This window comes from Typopeltis vanoorti, chromosome 9 (assembly GCF_054136105.1).
Source record: "Typopeltis vanoorti isolate ZY-2024b chromosome 9, IOZ_Tvanoo_1.0, whole genome shotgun sequence".
NCBI classification, from domain to species: domain Eukaryota; kingdom Metazoa; phylum Arthropoda; class Arachnida; order Uropygi; family Thelyphonidae; genus Typopeltis; species Typopeltis vanoorti.
In genome coordinates, this window is record NC_143557.1 from 108,914,683 (window position 1) to 108,942,217 (window position 27,535).

The window sequence follows — 27,535 nt, forward strand, 5'->3', positions numbered from 1 at the left end:
CGTGCAGTTATAAAATTCTTTGTAAAAGAAGGTTTAACGCCAAACGAAATTCATTCGAAGTTCATAAACGTTATGGGTACACTTCTCTTTCGTTTTCAGCAATTAAGAAATGGGCTGCCGAGTTTAAACGTGGCCGTACCAGCCTTGAAGATGATCCACGTGAAGGAAGTCTAAAAAGTGTAACAACGCCAGAAATCATTGATCATCTGCACGAATTGTTATTGGATGACCGGCGAATCGAAGTGCGTGAAGTTGCTGAGACTATAGGCATTTCAAAAGAACGTGTAGGATATATTTTGTATGAAGAATTGCAAATGAAAAAGCTTTGTGCAAGATGTGTGTAGCGCTAGCTCACAGCAGATCAAAAAACGCACTCGCATGAAAATCTCTGAACAGTACTTGGAGCATTTTAGCAAGAATAAAACTGATCTTGCGCGTTGCTTTATTACTATTGATGAGATATGGATTCACCATTACACACCAGAATCCAAACAGCAGTCAAAACAGTGGACAGAAGCCGGTTGTTCAGTGCCAAAGAAGACAAACTCGGTTCCATCAGCAGGAAAGGTCATGGCATCGGTGTTTTGGGATGCTAAAGCATTTCTTTAATTAATTATCTTGAAAAGGGTAAATCAATAACCGTGGAATATTATTCCGATCTTTTAACCAGACTAGAGGAAAAAATTCGTGAGAAAAGACCCGGTTTGCAGAAGAAAAAAAATCATCTTTCATCAGGACAATGCACCTGCCCACAAAGGTGTTTTGGCAATGGAAAAATTAAGGGATTTGCACTATGAATTATTGGAACATCCATTCTGTTCTCCAGACTTGGTTCCCCGTGAATTCTATCTCTTCCCAAAACTAAAACACTTCCTCGCTGGTCAGCATTTTTTCTTCGAATCAAGAGGTGATTGCAGCTGTAGAGGAGTATTTTGCAGATCTTACTGAGAACCAGTACAGGGACGGGATAATGGCGCTGGAGCATCGCTGGAATAAATGTATTAGTCTTAAGTGAGATTATATCGAAAAATAAAAATAATCTTGAAATTATAAATTCCTTTTTTCATTTCTTAGGCCGAGAACTTTTCAGACCACCCTCGGAAGTTTTGTACTGAACCTAGTCAAAGAGAATTATGTGTCAGATCTCGAAGGTTTTGAAAATCAAAGGTGGCATCTTTTTAGTGATTGGGTCGATTTTACAGGAGTATTTACTCATGTCATTGTCATTATTATAAACATTTTATGAGTTTTTGAAAATACGACTTTTTTTTTTGCTAGCTCACTCTGTCGTGTTCTTCTTCCTCTGTAATTTCTTAATCTCAGGATCACTTTTATACTTTAAATATTGATAGACTCGAACTCACATAATACAGGTAATTCGCGACTTTACGAGTTAATTCATTCCTAGCACGCATTCGTAAAGCGGGAACTGTCCATATACGCATATTTATTTGCTACTGGGGTTTTTAAAGGATGTTTAAAGGTTTTTAAATATCCGCGTTATATGAGGTAACCCTCGTATAACGCGGATGTTAGGTTCCGCAGAAATGCTGCGTTATATAAATCGCGTTATGCGAGACTCAGATGGCATAGAAAAAGCAAGCATTACTGTATGTAACTCGCCAGAAAATAAAGTGCTCAGCTTGAGATGAACACACTTATGATTTTTAATTCACCTTCCTGGCAGAAACGAGGACAATTTTCAACAATAAACGTTTTATACGGTAAACAATTGAGGTACATGCGTGCTAAAGAGTATTTCCCCTAATATAAATTCGCATAATACAGGTAACTAGCCCTCATATAACGCGGTACTTATACAACGCGGTTTCGATATTACGCGGTCTAAAATTATAGTAACCCTTGTTGAACGCGGTAATTACATGCGCAATACAGGCAGACACAAATTTAACGAAGCTAAAATTTGATTTTTAAGTCGCGCGGTGAAAAACATATGAAAAGATAAAGGGTTACTACAATTTGTAGACCGTGTTTTTATCGGAACCGTGTTGTATAAGTACCGCGTTCAACAAGGGTTACTATAATTTTAGACCGCGTAATATCGAAACCGCGTTGTATAAGTACCGCGTTATATGAGGGCTAGTTACCTGTATTTCTAACAAATACATTTAATACGAATTGAGCGTTAGCGAATTGAGTCCTTATTTAATTCCAGTTTATGTCATAAATGAGTTAGAAATACCGTTGTGTAACTTATACAACAGTATTTTAAGATAGTTTCTTATGTTAAATTGATTCAGTGTTACTTCAATCAGCACGTGTTTTGCTCAACAACATTTGGGTTTAAATCCGTTAAGATCTGAGGATGAACAATTTTTTTCAAGTCTTCATCCAGGCAACGTTCAGTCAACTGGTCTCAGAGATCTTCGTTTTATATATTCGTATTTTCTATTTTATTCGTATTTTATCCTTTATTTCTGTATTGTTTTCTTTCCCCCCCTTTCTCCGTCAAGTGCCTACGCATTGAATTTTGTCATACTTTTCTTATTCTAATAACACTGAGCAGGCAAAATTAATAACCAAGAGTATTTATATGCAATCCACTTTTTTTTGTCATTTCTCCAATTAGAGAGAGACAAAGTATGGATATCTCACTGATATATAATCTACTGGAACAAAACAAGCCCATTAGAGCTAGTAAAGCAGTAAAAAAGTACTTAAACAACTAATTAGTATAATAAGATCAGTCTCATTATTTATGTTTGGCAAGCCTTGATAATTGCCTCGACTGTTGCAAAAGTTTTCTTCCTTACGTCATTTTTTTTCCTAAAAGAAAGCCATTTGGAACATCTGTTTCTGCCTATAAAAAATAGCAGGCAGCCAATTAACAAAACTTTGAAAAAAAAAATTATAATTAACTAGCAAAACTGTAGCTAGAAAAAAAAACGTTGAACTGCATATCTATTTAGAGAATCTGCCTCTAGGCTACAGGACATACAGGACGTATGTTGATTTTTTTTTTGTAATATGTAAAACAATTATTAGAAAATTCTGTTCGATACTCGTAATTTTGTAATCGAACTTCTTTTTTTTTTTATAAATACATATTTCTCGCTAAAAAACCTCTATTTTTTTCTACAAGTTATTATTATTATTATTATAAAAACCTCCATGGAGTCAAAGACTCATCGTGGGAGGTCCACTGTTATACACACAGTTTATCATACTGTGCCTTAAATATATTCACTGTCTCTGCACACACCACACTCTCGGGCAAAGCATTCCAATCACTCACCACTCTCCATGCAAAAAACTTGTTCCTCACTCCCTTGCTCACACCCTCCTTATACAGCTTCCAGGAATGACCTCTTGTTCTCCTGCTATCCTCACCCATTCTGTGCAAACCCCCTCCCCCGACGTTAATCTGGTAATAACCACTCAACAGCTTATATGTCTCAATCATATCCCCCTCCTCCTTCTATCCACCAATTTCTGCAAATTGCATTTTGCCAATCTGTCTTCATACTCTACATTCCAGAGACCAGAAACCACCTTAGTCAATCGCCTCTGAACTTTTTCCAACGCAATTTCATCTTTTTGAAAACCAGGTGACCAGATCTGTGCAAAGTAATCCATATGTGGCCTGATCAAAGCCTTATACAAAGGAACCATAACATCCTTACTTCTACAAGTGAATATCCTCTGCATCATTCCCATTATCCGCTGTGTTGTCTTCACTATTTTAGTAACATGTCCTCGAAATTTTAGATCCTTGTGTACAATCACTCCCAGATCTCTCATTTCCTCTACCTCTTCCAAGATATTCGCACCGATTGTGTACTTTACATCCCATCTCTGCTTCCCAAATTTCAAAACCTTACACTTTGAGACATTGAATTGACATCCCCACTTATTTACCCATTCAGACAGTGTATTCAAGTCCTCTTGCAAAGCTACAGCATCCACACTACTCCTGATAGCTCTGCCCAACTTTGCATCATCTGCAAACAACTGCACATCACCATTCAGACCTCTCCAGATGTCATTTACATACAAATTAAACAGCAATGGACCCAAAACAGACCCTTGAGGTACACCACTAGTAACTTTCCTCTTCTGAGATATCGCTCCTCCATAGACAACTCGCTGATACCTATCAGACAACCAATCTACTGTTCAGCCCCATCCGTTCCAATTTAATTACCAGCTTGTCATGTGGCAATTTATCAAACGCCTTTGCAAAATCTAAATATACCACTGTATATGCAATACCCTTATCCAACGCATTTGTCACTTTATTATAAAAAGTAAGCAGGTTGCTAAAGCATGATTTTCCTTTAGTAAATCCATGCTGGCCATCAAAGAGTATTTTTCTGTTGTCGACCCAATTCTGAACTTTATTCCTAACTTCTCTAATACCTTGACCACAACTCCAAACACACAGACTGGTCTATAATTCAAAGCCTTACTCTTATCACCTCCCTTATGAATTGGAAACATTTTACCCTCTTTCCACTCTTTTGGAACTTGACCCAGTGAGAGACTCATGTTGAAAAGACATACAAAAGCTGTTGTTAACTCTCTGGCACATTCCCTCAAGACACGTGGTGAAATAGCATCAAGTCCCACAGCCTTATTTACATCAAGTCTATTCAATTCCTCATATACCTCCTGTTCACTTACTAACAGTTCCTCCTCCTCCTCTCCCACTACTTTCAAGTTCTGCATGATGTCACATTCGCAAGAATGAAATACCTTTAGAAATTGCTCATTAAATATCTCAACTATATCCTCCGCAGCGGTTACCATTCCTCCGTTTTCACCAATCAATCCCATTCTACCATAACCATTCTTTCTTCTACTGGCGACATATCGAAAAACCTCCTTAGGATTTTTTTTGGTTTAGCTAACTGCTGCTCATACTGCATTTTTGCTACCCTTATCAAGCTAGTCACCTTCCTCTCCTGCTCTTTGTACTTGTCATGCGACTGGTTGTTATATATACTCATTTTGTGTTTCCTCCATAATACCTTCTTCTTCCATATTGCATACCTTATCTCTTGATTCATCCATTTTACACCCACTCTGTTTACCCTCTTGACCCTTGGAATACACTCTGATATTGCCTCCACCAAATAGTTATTGAGTATGGCCCAAGCAGCATTGATATCCTATCCATCCAGTTCCTCTTTCCAATTTATTATCGCAAGCTGTTTCCTGAGCTTTTCGTAATTACCAGTCTTATAATTCCACATATATCCCTTTCTAACAGACGTCCTCGAATGACTGGTCACCCTGCACGTGATCACCTCATGGTCACTCTCACCAACTGGTGGAAGAATGGACACCTCATTTATAATAGCATCATCTGATGAGATGATCAAATCCAATACTCTTGATCCTCGTGTACCCTCCGTTACGTGCTGCCTAATGTAATTATCTTTCAAAAACTCCAAAAATTCTTTTTCTTTACCCCCAGATGCAGTCTCTTGCTTCCAGTCTATATCACCATAATTAAAGTCACCCATAATGATAACTCGTTTCTTGCTAGCTAGGCCAATTTGCATATACATTTCCTTCTCATTACCCTACATATTACCAGTTCTATAGCAACACCCAACTAAATATTTCATCCTGTAAACTTCTACCTCACACCATACGGCCTCAAAACCGTGACCACTATTTGCACCTTGCAATTCCACCTTAGATGGGCACAACTCATCTGCTACCATTAACAGTACTCCTCCTCCCTTTCTTCCCTGTCTATCTTCACGAAAAATATCCTATCCATTCATCTCTATTCCTGTCAGGATGTCATCGTCATCTAACCATGTCTCACTTATACCAACAATTTTGGGGGACTCGTGCAAAGCAACAATTTCGTTCCCCTTATTTCGAATACTTCTAGCATTAGTGAATAAACATAATAAATCATTACTGCTTCTACAAGTTGAATGTGTAAAAATAAATTTGGCGAGAATTTATCAGACAAAAATAGTAACTAAATTTTTTTTTTAATTTCTTATTTTTGAATATTAGTAAACAGAATGCTAACAGCGCCCTCTATTTTAACCTACAGGTTAAAATGCGACGAATTGCTTATTGACAATTTCATATGAACAGCAAGATAATCGTTTGGTTACCAATATTGAATATCAATAAACAAAATAACTGTTAGCGCCCTCTATTTCAGTCTACAGGTCGAATGTGTATACGAATTCTGTATGGCATGAATTTGTCACGAACGGTATACCTATTTGTTTTCATTACTACCCTTTATATGTCATCAGTATTGGGTTTGATCGTATTGGAACACTCACTAAAAAGGTGTCAAAGAAGTCTAGACTTCCGGACCACCTATTGGCTAAACTTCATTAACTTACTGAAGCGGAATTATCTCTTGTCACTATCGTTCTTGCTTCTCGTCTCACAGCTCAACCCACATTCTTAGCACGTAAACAATTTATCATTCGCTCCATCAACTACACGCAGGCTTTTGCTGCTAGGATAGGTTTCCGTTAGCTTCTTGCTTTAATAAAAACTGCCAGTTGCGGACTGCCTATATTATTTCCGGAATCTACATTACCGCACGACTCTCAGCTCACGCGCGCGAGAGAAGACAATAGAAGTGCTTAGGCTCTGCCCTTCGCCGTTGATGTTATATCATCAATTTTGCCACTTGTGGTTGTCACCTTATTGGTGTCTCTTTATTTAGAGTAAATCGCGTTTATTTTGCCACTGTAAGTGCTTTAAAATTTTCGCTTTAATTTCAGTATATTATAAATACAGTTCGTTTTTATTTACGCATAGTTATAATTTTTATGATTTTTATTTTTACTTGTTATTTTCATATATATCTTTATTAATTCCTTGCAAGTTATTTCACTATATAATAACTTAAAATTTACCCTCTCTGGTTGAAAATATTTGCTACCGACATCTATCGGCGATAATAAATAAAAGAAAAATTAATTAATGTTTTAATATATATATATATATATATATATATATATATATATATATATATATATATATATATATATATATATATATATATATAACTACCTTATTCTCGTAACCCTAGTTGTCGGCTCTACTTTCATCTATTTTCAAATTTGAAAGAGCCTTAATAGGGCGTATTTTTGAAAGCGGATAAAACGAACTCGATAACATCCTTAAATATGTCTTTCATACTCGTATATACAAAGTATATATATATACTTTGAAAGGAGGAGAAACGCTGAGAGCATTGCATTCATGTCAAAATGAATAAAAATTTCAAATAAAATAAATTTCGGGAATCATGGAATTTGAAAAGTTTGTTTTTCTTTTGGCAATTCGCTGTTTGCGATATTGTTATTAGAAATATAGTTCCTGTACATAGAACGCCATCTAACGGATATTAAGATATTAATTGTTGAACGTCAAGTTCAGCATATAAATATTAATAGTAATAATAAATAGTAATAATAAATAAATAAGTTTTCTACCTTTTTCATTGTACGTATTGTAACCTCTATTCGTTTTAATCGTTCTCTTTGAAAAATGGGCCTCCGGGGTCGTGTTTGAGCAGCTAATGGAAGAGACTAGCTCTCTAAGTAGATTACTGGCAATCTCCTGTCATCTTCAATTCCTATTTACTCTGCTTGTGACATAACACACATTCTCTCTCTCTCTCTCTCTCTCTCTCACACACACACACACACACACACACCCTTTTTTTTTCTTTTGGAACAAAAGATACGTGTTTGAAGTCTCAAGTGTCTAGTCTGTACGTGAGTTGATTAAAATGTCTCAAAAAAACCTAAAAAAAATATCTCTGTACACTTGGAAATAGGTACCGGAATAAAAAATATTAAACTTGAGAACAGAAGAGTCGGATGAAGTTATTTAAGTTGATTATAATTCGATAATAAATAAATAAATACCAGCATCGTAATTCATGCCAGACTAATGTTGTTGTTATTATTATTATTATTATTATTATTATTATTATTATTTTATTCACATAATTGATACACAGTCAAAACAAGATATCATATAAATAAAAATTTGACTGGTGATACAGAACAATTCAGATTCAACCCAAGAATATAAGAATAGCCCATCAAGTAGCGTCGTAAAATATGGACTGTTCCAAGTGATGCTCTTTTTTGTATGTCATATGGAGTGACTTTGTTGATGTGTAATTGCTGTAAATAGTTGGACAGCTTCTCTGAAGTTGCATCAAGTGCACTGATAACTATTGGGATAACTTTGGTGTGTTTAAGCCACAGTCGGCCAACTTCGATTGCCAGATCTCGATATTTAGCAATTTTTTCCAGTCCTTTGTTGTTATCACTGGGTACTGTAATATCGATAATCCAAACCTGTCGATGTTCGATAATTGTGATGTCAGGTCTATTGTGTTCCAAATGCCGATCACTTTGTATTCTAAAGTCCCAGAGAATTTTTGCTGTTTCGTTTTCCAATACTGTCTCTATTTTATGCTGCCACCAGTTATCAGAAGTAGGAAAGCCATATTTTTTGCATACATGAACTATTTTGACCACTTGATTATGGCAGTATTTATAGTCAGTTTGAGCTATTTTGCTGCAGGCACTGATTAGATGTTCTACAGCCTCATCTTTCTGATCGCATGATCTGCATTTGCTGTTATTATTGATGTTCAAACTGTTTGCTTTCATTAGTTTGTAATGCCTGTTCTTGAGCTGCTGGAATAAATCCTTCTCTTCACTTTTTTAATGTATCCGTGTTGTAGTCATTGCCACGTCTTGTTCACGTGAATTTTGTCCTCAGTATCTCGAAGAAATTGGTCATGCAAGGGTTTACTTTTACAGCTCACATATCGGTTATTTTGCTGTTCCTTTTTGTAATCGGATTTGTTTCCTGTTGCTTTTAGAAGTTCATCTTGTGTTATTGCTTGAAGCATTTGCTCACAGCTATTGTCGATGTAACTTTTTTAAAACTAATTTCTTCTTCTTCCACAGTCTGTCTCACTTGCAGCAGACTAAGTCCACCTATTCTCCTCGGTAGCTACAACCGGTCAACATCACTTCGTGGTTGTAATGTATGATGCATAGTGATTAATTTTCCAGTTTTGCGATCCAATTTGTCCAGGTCTTATTTTGTCCAATCTATTATGCCAGCTGTGTATTGGATCACTGGTATAGCCCAAGAATTCATTGTTCTAATTGTGTTTAATCCATTTAGTTTTGTTTTCAGAATATTTCTAACTATTTTGGTGTATCTTGCTGCTGCCTGTTGTTTACCTTTCGATTAGAGAATATCACTGGCTTCTAATATTCATAGGTATTTATAGTGTTCGTTAGCTGAATTTACTTTTAATATATTTCTCCGAAATATATGAAAAGAAAATATATATTAAATATATATTATATAAGAAATCCATACCGGATCAGTCGACGAAGCCCAGGTCATCAAGGACTGCTTCAGATGTTGGGATCCTGAGCATCAGGCAACAAGTGGGCTACAGGGCCCACTTGTTGCCCACTTGTTGCCTGGCAACAAGTGGGCTACAGGACCCAGCTCTCCTTGCTGGGCAAATCAGGACAGGAAGCTGAAAAGCGACTGGAAGAAACCAAATATAAAAAAATGGACTGTAAAAGAAAACAGAGAAGATATGGAATGTTTTTACAGATCAACGCAAGAAAAACGGGATTTTAGAAAGCGTATGCATTTAATTTGGAAACAAAAATTCCCAGAATCTGCATTAACACAACAACGACTCATAGACCAAAAGAATTTCATTTTTCGCAACAAAATATTTACCGAACTTGAGCTGCAAGAGTTGCGTAATAAACCAAAAACTCCAATAACAACAAATCATCAGGAGATTTGCTGATCTAGAATGCTGAACTAGAATCAAGCTATATCAAACTGGAATTCAACACAGTGAGCATCCAGCTGACGACATACCTCAGAATGTTTTGACAGAAGGGCAGTGTAAAATGAAGTCAGGGATATTGGAACATATGAACTCCATAAATGACCGTATAAGTCATTTATGGACGCAAATGCTGTGATTAAAACCATCACAACAGACAGCATAAAGGAAACAAATCAACTCCTATACAGCACAGCCATTATCATTACAGTGAAGCTTGGTTGCAAAAACGAAAGAGCAAAAGCCGAGAACCAAACAATCTACACCATTGAAAAACCGGTTGGAACGAAAAGTCAACAAACGTCGAGCTGATTTGAGCAACTTAAAGAGTTTTAAAGAAGGACAGTTGAAAAATAATAACATCAAAAACAAACTGATTAACACGTATAATTTGGCCAACGAAACAATTGCTGAAGTTGCTGAAGAACTAAAACAAAGAATTACAGAGACTGCTCAGAAAATTAGAACATATAACGCAATAATAAACCAAAGTGTACAAAATATGCAATTTCGACAGAACCAACATCACTTCTTTCAGTCTCCATATCTAACCACTCGGTATGGTCGAATGGCAGAATAATTTAATTATTTGTTGCAGTCAGACTCAGTTGAAGACTGAATGATATCTGGGCGTACTTTTCTCTTCATGAAAGATAAGGGTGCGGACCATATTGTGACTCAATGTTATCTCAGAGCATATTCAGAAGATAAATTGGACATTTTAAGTGCTACACCCGAAGCTCTGAACTATCGACCAATATGGATGTAACCATTTAATTTTATTGTTTTTTAAAATGACTTTTGGCTTTTAATTTTATATGTTTTTAAAGTGGGAGTGTATTGTACTGCATGTTGTGTTATTCGTGCCATACGAATAAATACATAAATAAGGGTGCGGAGCCAAGTAACTATCGTCCAATAACATGCCTACCAACTATGCTTAAGTTGTTCACGTCAATCATAGCAAATTCCATTTACCACTACTTATCAGATAATCAGATTTATACGGTGGAACAAAAAGACAATTTTCCAAAAATCTAGAGGAACAAAAGACCAGATTCTTATTAATAAAATGATTTTCAGAAATTCGAAAAGACGAAAAACTAACTTAAACTTGGCATGGATCTGTTGTACATGGATGACTTGAAGCTATATGAAAAATCGACCCAGCAAATAAGACTCTTTACTGAACATAGTTCATATTTTCAGTCAGGATATCAAAATGGAATTTGGTTTAGATAAATACGCAATTTAATCTATTAAACGAGGAAAAATTAATGACACTAGCAATTTTAATTTTGATCATGTTCCGTGTTCCTTGGGGGAGTATTATTATTATTATTATTATTACGCGAGACCTCAGAGGAGTCCAAGGACTCATCGAGAAAGGGCATTCTACTCCACTCCGCTACACACATCTAACCGTCTCCACTACTACTTTATTCTCCTACTATATACAATTACTATCAAAGCCATCTACCGCCCATCACCACCACAAACAGTATACGTTTTTGTCTGTAAATTGCGTGTATTCTGAAGGCCGATTTGTTAGTACAGGGATGAAAAAACCTCAGTTTCCTGGAGAAAAACCTCGCTATCTCCCTATGACAATGCATGTAGTCCGTCCCTGTATGCGAAATCAAGTAAGTTGTATTCCATATCCATACAGCGAGTTCAGACAAATCACTTGCCTTATAAAAAGTACGTTTTAAAATGAGTTTATTACTTTTACACTATTTAATTAATTATTTATTTATTTTGTTAATTTATTATTTCCGAAATATCCAAGATACCAGATCTGTCGCGTGTTCTAGATGTATGCTGATCAATATCTTAATCATGTGATTTATTTATCTTATTTATGGCAATAGTTTTCCGAATAACTTTTGCTGCGTATCACCTAAACTTCAGCTTACTGTTTACATCGTTCTGCCTTCTCCCTTTACTGGGAAGTTATCCGATTCAAATTATTAGGAAAGCTCTTGAAAGTCGACCTAAAACATTGTAGTAACCCAGTTAAGAATCAAACTCTATCAAATTTACTTTAGGATTCATAAATTGTACCTTTGATTAATGTAACATGCCACTTTAGATGTTTATTGGATTTCCAAATCAGGACATCTGCAGCTATTAACCCGTAGACCTGAGTAACCTTAATAACCTTGCTGTTCAGCTAGATTATAACCGTGGAAATTATCATTTCAGTAAATCCACGCACATTTCTCCATAATTACCAAACTCCAGCTGCTAAAAGTGATTTGAATCTTTGTTCAAATGTCCAACAGCTAGCGAATGCCACGGTATATTTTACAATAACGTTAGGATCAAACGAAATGTGTGTGTGTGTGTGCATGTGAATAAGAATTGATATAGTTAAAGAAACACATTAATTATATAACATTAACAAGTATAGTTCTTGATAATTTCCCAGAGTTTGGGCATGGAAATTCCATTGTTAAGGTCAATGGAAGGGTGATGTTAGGTGATATTAGGGTGATGTAGAAGGATGTCAAGATGTTCTTTTAAGAGACAGTATTTATGTGTACGTGTGTGTATTAATTTAGTGTCATTCCAGAGGATCCTGTGGTGAGGATCCTGTTTGTGAGGGATCGTGAGCCGAAGTATCATGGATATACCAACCTGAGAAGATACGTTTACGAAAGGAAATGCTAGTGTTAGCAATTTCATGTTTTTGCCAGACCAAACTAATTACGTTTCTTGTAGGTAATGTAAGATTGATGTTAAGAAGTACCTATAGAAAGAGATCGTTTTGTCCAGAGTAGGGACTGAATACACTATAGGTAGCAGAATAGATGGAATTTTATCTTTTGGAGATGGCATCGCAAAGCTGATTGAATGAATAGGCTTGAATGTGGTAGAGGTATTGAACTTTTTGAAGATATAAAACATGTGTTCTGAAATGCCTCTAATGTGCAGGATGGAGATTTGATCCGACTCATAACAATTGTTAATCTTTTCTATTTGTGAAGATTATATTATAACCGTTGTTTCTTTGATTTGAAGTAGTTCGGATGAGAAACATATGAGCTCTTGGATGAAGTTACTCGTATTTAAAAATACCATATTTTTGTGAGGGATAGTGAGCCGAAGTATGATGGATATACCAACCTGAGAAGATACGTTTAGGAAAGGGAGATGTTGATATGGAACCAACTAATTCATTTTTTATAAAGATACCTAAGAAACGTAGTTCCATTTGATTCAAGTTCCAATAGTGAATTTGATTCTGTAATGAACGTTCCGATTTTGTTAAGATTTCTAGTTGTTGACGTGATTCATTCTAAAAGGCAAAGATATCATCCCAATAGCGAAGCGATATGGAAGGTTTTGGATTAAATGTGAAATTGTTTCTTGCAGTTATTCCAGGTAAAAGTTAAGAAAGAATTCATTTCCTTCTTGAACCTTCAATTTTTTTCGTTCCAGTTAAAATATTCAGAATTATGACGAACTTGAAAAGTTCTGAAATATCTGATGGAAACCTTGATGATAAGAATTCTAGGATGCCAACTAGAGCAACATTAGTAAAAAATGAAGCCATGTTGAAACAAACTAACTAATAAATCTGTAGAATCAAGTTTAAAAATCTTTAAGTTTTGAGATAAAGTCGCTTGCATTTTTATTATAAGCAAAAGAATGGCAAGATAAAGAAGAGAAAAAGGAGATTTGAAAGAAACTTAAATTTTGCAACTTAAGGAGTCTATAAATTCTTAGCTAACTTGCATGATGAGTTCTTAGTTTTCGAACTGTATCAGGATAAATCAAAAATATTTATATAATAAGGTGTTAAATTTGTTAAGCTGACTCTGGATCTCTGCTAATTAACGCATAGGGGTTTTTATTCTTTTATATATATATATATATATATATATATATATATATATATATATATATATATATATATATATATATATATATATATATATATTTGAAGACACTGTACAAAGATTTCAATTCTGCAGGAATATTTAGAGGTAGAAGTTTAGGATTATGAATAATTTTGGCGACTTCAAAGAGTAATTGATTTCTATAATCATATAATAACTGATATGTGAGATATACCACCTTTGATATATAAGATTTAGAAGGCCTATTGGAATAAGAAAATAATAACTACGAATTTTACATCTGTTGGTTGTAGCTCTTCTCACTTCCGTAACATTTCCCAAGAACAGAAAGGTGTCGAAATATAGGATAGCATAAACACTTCCGAAATAATAATGTCACAGATCAATACTCGTACCTTGACAACAGCGAAGATATCCGACTTTGTTATTTATAAATAGGATTTGGATAAAAATCTTTTCTAAAGGTTGTTATACTGTTGATAATTCACAGATGTTAGTACGTGTAGAATTTTAATGTTTACTAAAGGGAGAGCTTTGTCTTCTATTTATTGGCAGAAAACCCTATTCCCTGAATGCAAATCCCGACTTGGAGACAATCTCGTATAGAACTTGGTCGCTTTGTCTTATAAACATGCTGAAATCAAACAAGCTTTGACTAAAAGGACTACAGCAGATAAAAGCCTTTTCTCTAAGGTAAAAAAACATAAAAGGACCTCCGACAGAGATTGTAGTTGGTGTGCATAAATACTTTTCAAAGCTTCCAAGGGAGATGAAATAGGAAATATGTAATATAGTTTTGCAACCGTTGTCAGCAATATCTAGAAATGTAATGGGACAAATATCTCGTCGTCTCCTTCCTTCATATTATCTACCTCTGTTCTTTGCAACAGCTTCCCCCCCCCCGGTATAGCTCCAGGCTTTTCCACTACCTTGTTAATAGAGTTCCTTCCTTTTCTTAACCATTTGCCCATACTTGGCACTGTTGTGTTATAGGTATTTGGAACCTCTCGTGTGTGAGTTGATGTAAAAAAGAGGGAAGAATTTATTTGTTTTTTTAGGGAAAAAATTGAATTTTGAGACGAAAGAAAACAAATCGAAATATAGTAACCATGATCAGGGTAAAACAAATACTCATGCCCACTAGCCAGTGGGGCGGGGGGTTGATTTTTCTAGCTGGTGAGTAGCTGCAAAGTAGACAAAATAGAATATTTTTTCTTTAATAATAATAAAAAACTTTCTAAATAAATTAGTTTTAATTTTAGTTAATATATATAATTAATATATAATTAAAAAAATTAACGAGAGTGAAGAGTGAGAAAGTGAAGTCGTCAGTATTTTACCTGGATGTGATAAAAATAAATGACGAAGAAGGGCTATGATGGCAAACGATTCGATGCGTAGGCAGTGTAGAAGGAATGGATGCGAGTTTTTGGATGTGTGGAGTGAGTTTGAAGGAGGACTGGATTTGTATCGGAGGAAGGGACGACCTACACCTGAATGCGTTTGGTATCAGGAGCCTAGAAAAATTAACAACCGGCATGAGATCTAACACAGAGAGTCAGGGAAACTGAATTATAAACGGAGGAATAGTGAGAATGTGAGTGTAGGTGTGACAATGCTATATAAGTTGTTAATGACGGGAATGGGCTTTATCATGGAAATGTTGACGAGGAGAGAACGATTTCAACTTTGTGTTCGTCCGGTTTGGACCCATCTGACTTGTGCAAAAATGTCTGCATGTATAAGACACTATAGAAGAATAGAGATCTGCAAGTTGTCCAATGTGCCAGGCAGACTGCAGACAGGAGTATACAAAAGAACATGCAGGTAGATTATTATGTCTGTACGCGAATGCTAAGAGTATCAGAAACAAAGGGGTAGAGTTTGTTGCCTTGGTCAATATGTTGAGACCTGAGATTGCAGGCATTAGTGAGACCTGGCTATCAGAATCAGACATGCTCGTACTAATTGGTATCGAGTATAACGGGTACAATGTTTTTAGGAAGGATAGAGAGGAGGGAGTATGCTGTTAATGATATCGGATGACTTAAATCCAGTTAGAGTTGAGACCTATGATTGTAGTAATACTACTAAAAATATTTCACGTGGCAGTGAGTTTAAAGCCATCTGGTGTGAGGTGGAATCTAACAAGACAAATGACATAGTGGGGTGTTGTTACAGACCTGGTGGATCGGTAGCTGGTGATGAAGAAATGCATCACCAAATAGAAAAGGTGAGCGCGAAAGGAGTAATCATAATTGGAGACTTTAATTATCCAAATATTGATTGGGTAGCAGTAGAATCTCACGAGAAGAATAAAAATGCATTTATTGAGCTGTTGTGGAGAACTTCCTCAAGCAGCATGTGATAGAAGGAACTCGAGGTCAAAGAGTGTTACATTTGATTATAGTGTCAGAGGGTGTTTTAGTTAAAGACGTAACTATTCTGCCTCCGGTTGGTGACAGTGGTCGTGCGGTACTCACTTGGGAAGTGACTAAGTTTATGAATGTTTTATTCAGAAAAGGTTACATGTTGAACTACAAAGCAGGAAATTATGACCAACTGAGGAGTAAACTGTGTTCAGTGGAGTGAAATACCAGCGGTTGCTGGATGGAAAGAATATCGAGATATATGGGAAGCATTTAAACAATATTTAAATGATGCGATATCAGAATGTGTCCCGAGAGTTCGAAGAATAAATAGAGTAGGAGTCAAATGGATCTGTGATCTTACTAAGCAAGATATTTTTAAGAAAATGATGATGTAAAAGGAATACCGTGTGCATAAGGAGAATGTGCATTATGAAAATTATAAGCAACAGGCTAGAATAATCACAACTGTTGTACGGAAAGCAAAGTCGGAGTGTGAAAAGAAACTGGCTCTGAGTGCTAAAGACAACCCACAAGAATTCTACCGATATGTTGCAAGTCAAAGAAAGAACGAATATGTAAGAATAACTCTTCTAAATGTAGATCGCGTGTAGATCTACATTTAAAAATCACTACTATTTTTAATTCTTCACTGCATGAAGGATCTCAGGTATGAGGCCGAGGTATTAGAGCTGTTGCACAAGCAATAAGAATTCAGCAAAGGGACTAATGGAATATCAGCACGTGTGCTGAAAGAATGTTCAGCTGAACTGGCCGTTCCTTTGACCAGGCTGTTTAATATGAGTCTCAGAATGAGGAAGATTCCTCAGGAATGGAAAGAATGTATGGTAATTCTATTGCACAAGGGTGGTGCAAAGCCCGATGTATCCAACTATCGCCAATTAGCATCTCAGGAGTGGTGATGAAGATTTTGGAAAAATTGGTCAGGGCTTGCATTCAGAAATGGGTTGACAGTGAATCTTTATTTTGCAATGAGCAACATGGGTTTACTAAGAGAAGGTCACGTTTTAGCAGCTTGGTCACATTCTATAGCAATGTTACCATTGAACTTGACAAGGGAAATGAATACGCCATGATACTTTTGGATTTTGTAAGACTTTTGACAGAATACAGCATTGAAGACTGTTGCATAAATTGCAACAGCTCTGATTGGTGAATATGGGTTTGTGTTCTAGAATATTAGCGTGGATAAGAGGAGGTGTATCAAAAAGGATGTGAGTCTGCAAGATTTAAGGTAAACAGTGGCGTACAACAAGGATCACTGCTTGGTCCACTGTTATTTAATCTGTACATTAATGATATTGGGAAGGATTTGACAAGCGACATGCAGCTATTTGTTAATGATGCAAAGATAGGTAGGGTATTCAGGAATGCTGCTGATATGCAGTCTTTGCAGAATGATTTGAATAGGCTGGAATTGTGGGTCTGAGAAAATGGATGTCAGTTCAATGTCAATAAATATAAAGTCATTCACTTCGGCGTGATGACATATCCAATGTCGTATTATATTTGTGAGATTACGCTAGAAAAAACTGATGAGGCTAGGCATCTTGGAGTCTTAGTAGATGGGAATTTGAAGTTCAGGGGGCCCATATAGCAAAGACTGCAAATACAACTCAAAAGATAATTGCAATGCTGAAACGAACGTTCATATGTAAAGATAAGGATGTCATTTTGCCTTTTTACAAGGCCTTGATAAGACTCACGTGGACTATTGTGCGCAAGTCTGGTCTCCTGGATTCCATTGTGATTCTGATATATTGGAGAGTACAAAGGAGAGTGTTCAAAATTATATCAGGATTGTGGAATACTGATTATGAAGACGGAGTTAGAATTTGTGTGACTGCAGACACTAGCAAACAGGTGAAAATGGGGCGATATTATTGATACTTACAAACTTCTGAAAGTTACCTACAGGATTTCAGTTAATCAAATTATTCATTTTATGGAGGGTGGGAAAAGGACAAGAGGGAATCATTGGAAGCTGAGAATGAATGCCGCTAAGAATAACTAGATTTTTCTCTCAGAGGGTGGTGCGTGATTGGAATGGATTGCCATTGCATGTTTTGAATGAATTCAAGAAAACGTATGATAGCTGGTGCGTGTAGTATGTGGCCTCCCTCGATGAATTCCTGACTCCCTGGAGGGCTCTCTTTATGATGATGATGATGATGATGATGATAATAATAATATAAAGATCTATTCGAGTAACAAAAATTATATACGGTATTTACTGGAATATAACTCGCCTTCGCGTATACCTCGCGCCCCTGATTTTGCTTTACGAAAAAAGAAATTAAAAACCTTTGCAAATAGTTCGCACACGAGAAGAAAAAAAAATTTAAAACTTTTATAAATAGGTAGCGAATGTTGTTATGGCAGTTTCAGATATTTTGGAATTCGTTCGAAGAGAATCAGCATTTCAACTCAACAATCGTCGGCTTTCCTTTGTCATTGAGTCGCGCGATCTTTTGTTAATATCGCACCAATCATAATGCATAGATGGAAGCAACCAGCAGAGAAAATTTGGGAGTGAGAGTGTCGACTTTTATTCGATCTTGGATTGCGTGGACATGGATTAAGATTAAGAGACCATCATTAGAACTGTTGTGCAACTGGAATTTGAAAGCTTGGAACGTGATTTCGCCAGAAATGATTAATTTAATTACAGAAGCATTGTCGCTAAAGATTCAAATATATCGCATGATGAAAGTGAGGGGGCCGATCGCGTAAATAACGGTGATAATTAAAATTTAAATGCATTCATTTTATGAATGTGAGCAATTATAAATTATAATGAATACTGATGATTTAGTTATAAACGTCAATTTAGTTTTTTCCTGAAAAACTAAATTGACGTTTTTAGTTAGTTAGAGTATCCGCTCTCCAGCAAAGAGGCTGTGGGATTCGAATCCCGCCATAAGAATGGATGTTTGCGATTGTCCTATTAATTCTTTGGGGAATGGGCATCTGAAATCATACCACCTCTTGCAGTAGAATGCTTCACTGGAACAGGAAAAAACAGGTTTTCATCCCGTTTTCCGGGATAATAAATCCATTCACCTCCGCACGAGACTGGGTAACTCACCTTAATTTAAAAAGCACCGATAACAGTTCTTCGCGTCCTAGACGGGACTTAAATCCAGGTTATTTCAACCGAAGGGTATTGTTGAAACCGCCTGAGAGCCGTGGAGGTTCCTCTATTTAAACATAGTTTCTTAAGCTTCCTTTTTTCCCTATTTTTCATTAATTTTAGATGCAGGTGCATCGCTGGAGAGATATTACCAAGAGCTTAACGAAATCAAAATTCATTATCCAATACTATTATTTATTACCATCAATACACTTTTCACAGACAGTCAAAAATTCTCTCTCTCTCTCTCTCTCTCTTTCTCTCTCCCTCCCCCCCCCCGATCAATAAATATACTTCATCTCCAAAGACGACAAAACAATATCTTCATGAAACAAAAAAGTTAAATCAGTTTTAAAAGTATTATTAATGATCCTTCTGACACTTATTCCTTTAAGGCATATTTGTTGTTAATTCTTTCTTAATAATTTCACATTTAGCTGTCGTGCAAGTTGTTGCCAACAAAGAGAATATTTTGGAGAAAGTTAGGACGGTTTTAATCAGTTTTTTTCTTTATTTTTTAAAAAAATCCAAGTTTGAAGTTCCTTCGGAGGTTTTAAAGAATGCTCCTAAAAATCGATTTGTTTAGGACTCCAAAAGTTCTCTTGTCTATCCGTTTTCGAGGATAAATTCTCTTACCCAAAAGAGAATTTATCCTTGAAAACGGTTTGACTGGAAGTTGAAATGGAAAAAGAAATAATAACACTCTTTTGAAACATATGCAGATACAATAGAATAATAAAAGTGTGGATAAGGATATAAATACCGACATCATTTATGATGAGATAACATTATAATCACAAAGGCAAGTTCATTCATAAGATTTCAAAAACATACACTTCTTGTTAAACATTTAAGTCAGTATAAATTCGACATGGAAGACTGTTTGTTGACCAATTATTTTATTGAATTTAAACCTGTACTAGTTTCGTATACATTACAGTATACTTCATCAGGAGAGTGAAATTAAAGAAGCAAATATAACTGAAATAAACAACAAGCAAATATAACTGAAATAAACAACAAGCAAATTAATGGAAACAGTAACAAAAAATATTTGAAAGAAGACAAAATATTTCAAATATTCTGTATTACATTATTCGACTAAATAGTTGCAGTTTGTTGTTCTATTTTTATATTCTCACAAGACCACATTGATTTTTATTTTGAATGATGACAATATTCATTTAATAATCATAATCATAATTTTTATATTTTATAATCATATACATTTATTGAGTTCATTCCCTATGATACGGAAATATATTCTATTATATGGAAATATATAATAGAATAGTGAATAATAGAAGAGTGCAGATATTGTATAGCTCTTGCTTACACCTGATTTTAATTTTATACCATCTTACTATACTTGTTTCTGTTTTAACTGCTGATTTTCGCTTTGGATTTTGTCGTATTCAATTATTATGTTTTGTTTTACTATTTCCTTGTAAAATCAAAAAAAAAAAAAAAAAGTGTTTTTATATAACATGATAACTACAACCAGAGTGCGCGCAAGCAGTTGTCTTTTGCTACGTCGTTTGCTATTACATACCGAGTAAATGGTTTAGCTAGTGATTGATGATATTCTTCCGCCACAGAAATAGATCGGGTTAAAGATTGATGATTTTCTGTATAAATGTTGCATGTTTATTTTCTTTCGAATGCTAGTTGATAGTTTTGAAAACCTGTGTACGCAGATATCAATACAAATATTGAAATACATGCAAAACATTTACTGCAAAAATATATCTAAACTTCGTTAAATTAGCTGGTATATTTTTATTTAATATTTTTGCTAATTGATTTAAAATTAATTTTACGAGAAATGTGATTTATTTAAATTATCTGCAGTATTGTTTTTCCGGGAAAATATCTCTTTTGACATATGCTAAAATTCCCTTTTGAATCAAACGATCATTAAGAAACTTATATTTCCAATTTCAAATTGCTACTCTTAACAATAATTTTCTTTTTCTTTGTGCGCAATTTCCTAGTATTAATTCTCTCTAGAGGCCTCTGTTTGAAACCAGATAAGCTCATTATTTTTCCTCTCTCTCTCTCTCTCTCTCTCTCTGGAATAGTGGTTTATCGTATAAATTAGTTTTTGATTTTCTCTGAAGGACACATACGATCTGCTAACACACATTGTACTTACTAACTTCAGAGAAAGTCAACGCAATCAATTCAATCTTGGGAACGCAGATATTCGGCTTTTGTAACTGCCACTGGGAATTGTGAATTATCCACAGTATGTAAGGAATTCAGTTTTATAAGTTTCTCATCGAAATCTTTCTTGGAATTCCCAGTTTTCACATTCCAATACTGTACGTATCCCTGTAGTGTTTTCAATTATGGTAGACTCGTATCAAAGTGCCGGAAATCTATAACCGAGCCGTACGTGCTGTAACACAGCCTAGATGGAGAATATTCGTGGGAGAGAAAATCTAATTTAACGTTCAAATTTCGAGGGGAAAAAAATAGGGATTTATTTTAAGTCCTTATCCCCCCCCCAAAAAAAAAAACCTTACATGCGTATTTTCTATAAAAATGTTTTTATTTCTTTTTTGCAATTCTCGTATTATTTACATGCTATCTTTATTAACATATTTTTATTATTAACAATAAATAACTTAAGAATGAAAATGTTTGAATTAGGGTTGATAGTATTGCAATAATAAAGAGATAGCAATAATTAATAAAATGAGTGGTTTTATTTAGGCTTCCTTTTTTTCATATTATTTTGGTTGTAAGTCTACTGAACTGTGCTTTCAAAATAACCCTTGTTAGAAAACAATCCTTCTCTCTCTCCTTATTTATTTAATACTTTTAGATTTATTTGTAATATGCAAATGTCTGGTCATTTTATTTCCACAAATGAGTCGAATTTTGATGTTTGAATAATAATAAGAAAAAAAAAATGAAAATCGCGTTAAGTTGATATCTATTTTTTTTCCCCCAATGTCTAGGTGCCTAACAAAAGAGTACAGCACTTCTTTATTATCATTTGTTGGTAACTCATTATTTCTTTTTTTTTTTTATTTGTCTGCGCAATTCAACAAAAAAATTCTGTGAAATTATGGGAACCATTGTACTGAGCTTAATAACGAAGAAGAAAAAAAAACTTATCATAGCATTCAAGACAGAACATATCATAATGTTCGAAGCAGTTTACATAGTGTGTGTGTGTGTGTGTGTGTGTGTGTGTGTGTGTGTGTGTGTGTGTGTGTGTGTGTGTGTGTGTGTGTGTGTGTGTGTGTGTGTGTGTGTGTGTGTGTGTGTGTGTGTGTGCGTGCGTGTGCGTGTGTGTGTGTACGAGAGAAAGAAAGAGAGAGAGAGAGAGAGAGAGAGAGTCGTCGTTAATGATTCTATTTTTCTCTAGACACCAGTGCTTTGATGATACCTTTCTTACATGTCTAGTGATGTGTATCTGTCGATATTCGCCGGCTTTTTTTCTATGCAGTGCCTCTCAAAGGCACTTTCGTGGCTCTTGTTACAAGACCCTAAACAATCTTGTCTGTGATTAACAGCATTTTTGTCTCCTTTCGTTATTATAATATCCAGATATCTGCGAAACTCCCTAGTGGGTTTGTCATTCTTGCCTGGAGAAATAACTTGTAGGAACGCATCTTTCTCAACGCGAAAGATAAACTGTTTTTTATTCCATAATTCCACTGCTTTTCCCTAAGTTGAAGAAAAACTGCGGTAGCCACTTCTTTCCTTGATCATTTTTCTATCTTGTTTGGAATAATGAAAATATGATTTAGGCTCCTGCCTAAGATACGGAGTTCATCTGTACGGTTGTTTAGATTGAGAGAATACAATACAGGAAACCTCGCTTAACGCGATTAATTAATCCATCAATTAATGCGCGCTAAGCGAAATCGCGTTAAGCAAATGCAATAAAATAGGAATAGTTATCATTCATCCATCAGTTAGCGTAAATTTGAAAAACAAAAGTACAATATAAGCTATATTAGAGGATAAAATCGTCAAAGTTAATAAAAATCAATTGCTTAATTGTCTAAACATTTGATTGAGCTGCTTTTTTTTTACCAAAAAATAAAATAAAATAAGTAAAGATGTTTGAATCACGCTCGACTTTTTCATCTTGCGATAGCTGGCGATCGCTTTATCAAGATTTCGAAGCTTCGTTCCATATCAGGATCAGCATCAAACAAAATTTCCTTAGCATACTCAATATGATTGAAAACTAGCCGAAGTTCTTTTCAGTTCGCTTCTTAGCCGTACATAACTTATATATTTAGTTTAATCCTTTATTCAAGTGTAAGCAAACAACGTTTGCGCCCGAAGTATTATCTGGACTGGGGCAACTCGTGACAAAGGTGAACTGACTTCACATCATTCTCCTTAGTATCCCATAATGCAAAGCAAATCTCCTTGCAGACATGTATAATCCAGAGTATTTTAATAATAAGGTGTGACACCTTTTGGCTAATCGTATACGAAAATATGACTTCTGCATTGCTTCAACCTTGGTATAACCTCTAGGTCTCGCTCCCACTGAAGAGACCTCAATAAAGGTCGAAACCGGTCTGGGTAGTGACCCTTCCCATAATGCATAGCATTATACATGTCCGCAAGGATATGTGCTTTGTATTATGGGATATTAAGGCAAGTGATGTGAACTCAGTCCGCCTTTACCACAAGGTTTCCCCAATCCTGAAGATACTTCAGGAGCAAACTTTGTTTGCTTACACTTGGATAAACGATTAAACTAAATATATAATTTATAATCTAACCAAGTGGGAAAAAACTTCCAACACCTTAGTCGTAACATTCTCTTCTTGTTCGCACTCCTTATCTGCTTCTTCATACGCACGCTGTTCTTCTAGTTGAAGGAGATCATTCCCGCTTAAATGTTCGGAATGGGAATCGAGCAAGTTTCTCACATCTTCATTATCCAGTTCATTAAATCCAAGTTCTTTTCCAATTATTTCTTCAATAATGTTAGATCTTGGGTTTTGAGCACGATAAACTAACATAGGCTTGAGTTTAAAGTCGTCTCCTGCATTGCCTCCTAATAAGAGCGTAAGACGATCTTTAGATACTTTGTATCCTGGATGAGATACTCCAGTTTAAGCTAGGAAAGTTTTTGTTGGCATATGCTTCCAAAAGAGACCAGTTTCGTTGACTATTTGCCGATCGTCAAAATCACTACCCTGAATTATCCTTTGCAATTCTTCGGGAAACTTGGCCGCAGAATCTTTATCAACACTAGCACATTCCCGAGTTATTCTTACGTTATGCGGTCCAGTTCGATTTTTAAAACGGAAACGGTCAAACCATCCTAAAGCTTTCACATTCCTCTTGAAATTTGCTTTCTTTCAATGAGGTAAAAATATTGAGAGCTTTTTCCTGAATATCCCCTGTGCTAAGAGGTATTCTTTGTTGGTTATAATCCTCAATCCGGAGTGACAGAAGACGCTCCATCTCAATCAGTAAATGGCTTTTGTTTATAGTGATCTTTGTACTCCTATGTAATATAGTGCAAACTGTACACTCGCTGCATCCCAGGTCTCGCACAATCATTGTATTACTAGCGCCACTTTAATGTCTCTTAACGACTTCCAACTTTTCCGCTCGCTGCAAGATTGGCCACAAATAATTTCGCGTAACGTAAAATTTCGCATAACGTAAAAAAAAATCGCGTTAACTGATTAATCACTCGCTTAAAGCGGGAAATGGTATCATTTCACTCAATCGCGCTAACTGATTATCGCGCATATCGAATCGTGTTAAGCGAGGTTTTCCTGTACTGCTATCCTTTCCATCCAAATAAGATCTCATTCTTATCCACTAGCTATAAACCTAGTTATTTGGACAAATTCTTATTCAAAGCAATAAATAAATAAAATCTTAAAGGATAACTCTATCATTTTATAATTATATTTACCTTTTGTTTCCTTTTTTTTTTTTTATTTCTTTGTAGGTTGTTAAGATGCTGGTTGTAGTGGTGGCCGTATTCGCCACGCTCTGGCTTCCATATCGTGTACTGGTTGTATACAATTCTTTTGCCAAACATCGCTACATGGAACTGTGGTACCTTATGTTCTGTAAGACCATGATCTTTATCAACAGTGCCATCAATCCAATCCTCTACAATGCCATGTCTGTCAAGTTTCGACGTGCCTTCAAGCGAATGCTTTCTTGTGAAAAAGATGACTATACAGCCAGAGGTCCTTATATCAGTGTGGTAGGGTCGCGTAGAACCCATACGTTGGCTACCCAAGTGTCTCGCACAACTTCTTGTAATGTCGAACAATTGCAGCAAGTCATATGAAGATATGAAATTTGTCAAACCAGTCTTGTGGTATTGTTGACTCTGTGAATCTCATGCATGCATCTTAATGTAACGATGTGTTATTTATAACCATGATGAAATATGTTTCATATTTATGACATAGATGTGAGACAAATATCTAATATTTAAAACATAAAAATAAAAATAAAAAAATGACATCTTTGAAAGCGACGCAACAAAGGACATCAAATCTATTAACTATGAGTCAACTTAACAAAATTTCTCTCCAATAAAATCATTTTTTCTTTTGATATTTGTCGGATTGATTAAAAAACAAAGTATAATATTTATATTTCATTGATCTACTGTTAAAAAGAAATGTAGTATTTATATTTAATGTCGGATTGTAAAACAAAGTGTACTATTTATATTTATGGTTGGTTTCTGAAACAAACTTTAATATTTATATTTGAACGACTAATTGTAAAAGAAATATTTATATACTGTAAACTTACAAAGTCTTTCTTTTGGATCCATCAATATTTCAGTACCAATTTCTGTCTTCTGATAATATTTACCATACTGTACACTCATGAAGTCTTTCTCTGGATCCATCAGTATTCCACATCAACTTCTGTATTCTTTGATGATATTGTATACATAACTGGTTATAATAAATGTATTACACAAAACAAAGTTGATATATTATGTTTATTATTACTGTATATCTTTTTATCGTAAATAGGAATTATTCATTATCATTATCTTTTTACAAGTAGATACAAATTCGCCTAGTATGGCAATGGCGTGAAGTGAAATTTGGTTAATTAGAACTTATGTACAACCATTCCTATGTTACAGTGTTCAAATTACGAATTCTTGACCTATTATGATACAATCTTACACACACACACACACGCGCGCGTTTACGCTCGAGTCATCTATTCGCTAAATACCAACGCCTTCAATTTTAGTAAATAAACAATGTTGGCAGCCGTAATCAAATATGGCGCCGTCCGAGACTTTTTAAAAGCGACATACCTTCTTTTTTCCACCAAGTGAAGTTTTTAATTTAACCTACAATCTTCTAAGCTTTACTACGTGTTTTTTTTTTTAATTATACTGCATATTCCTGCATTTATCTACTTATAATCTACACTTCCCTGTCCATTATTTCACATTTTTAAGATGACGATCCTTCTCACCAGCAAACAGAGACATTTTACTCTTAATATTTAAACTTAAATCATTAATCTTATTAAACAAGGAATCCTTAATTCGTCAGAATAATTCTTTCTAAGCATTTCTTTCTGACATCTACCTGCCAATTAATTCCCTACCGAACTCACGAAAAATAAATAAATAAATAAAATTCAAAATTAATACCTAATTGGAGCCATTTATTCGGTAAATTCAGTGAGAGAAATAATGTGAAAATCGAGACCGATCCCATTGAGCCACCGAAGTATTCTATTTTTTTTTTTTTTTTATTAACCGATTCGTAGAAAAAAAAAAAATCATTACCACGTATGTCAAAATCAATTTCCTTAACGAAGCTATTCTCTACTCTGCTTAACAAGTCTGCCTGAGATACGATTCCTAATTAATTTTTCCATCAACTTGTCAACAACGCTTATAAAACCGCTCTACATTTATCCATTCTACGCGAAAACCCTTTCCCATCGATAAAAACTCGCAAGTATCCAGTTATAAAAGGGCTTCGAATTTCCGTGACTCATTGATATTAATTAGTGAGAAAGCTCAGATTTGGCATAAACTACTGACTTTTATAAGGTTTTGATTTTCATTTTTGCTATTCTGTAAGATTTTTTTTTTAAATTCCATTTATTTTTTACTTTATTAGAAAGAAAAAAGAAAAGAAATTTCTCATTGAATAAACTATTATCAGTTGAACTAAGCCTATTTAAATAGAATAATATTCTACATTTATGCAGACGTAATGGAGTTTTGGCATTTTGCCAAGCTCATTATCATAACGTCGGAAACGGCACAAGA

General features: G+C 35.1%; 1 protein-coding gene across 1 annotated transcript in view; it reads left to right on the forward strand.

Annotated features, from left to right (window-relative positions):
- The window catches only part of LOC150103408 (thyrotropin-releasing hormone receptor-like), a 79,848-nt gene extending 54,290 nt beyond the window's left edge, over positions 1-25,558 (forward strand). The window contains exon 2 of the mRNA XM_090398470.1: positions 25,208-25,558. Within this exon, the coding sequence (XP_090254596.1) occupies positions 25,208-25,558 (351 nt within the window). The remainder of the gene's footprint in view (positions 1-25,207) is intronic.
- Positions 25,559-27,535: the final 1,977 nt, after the last annotated feature.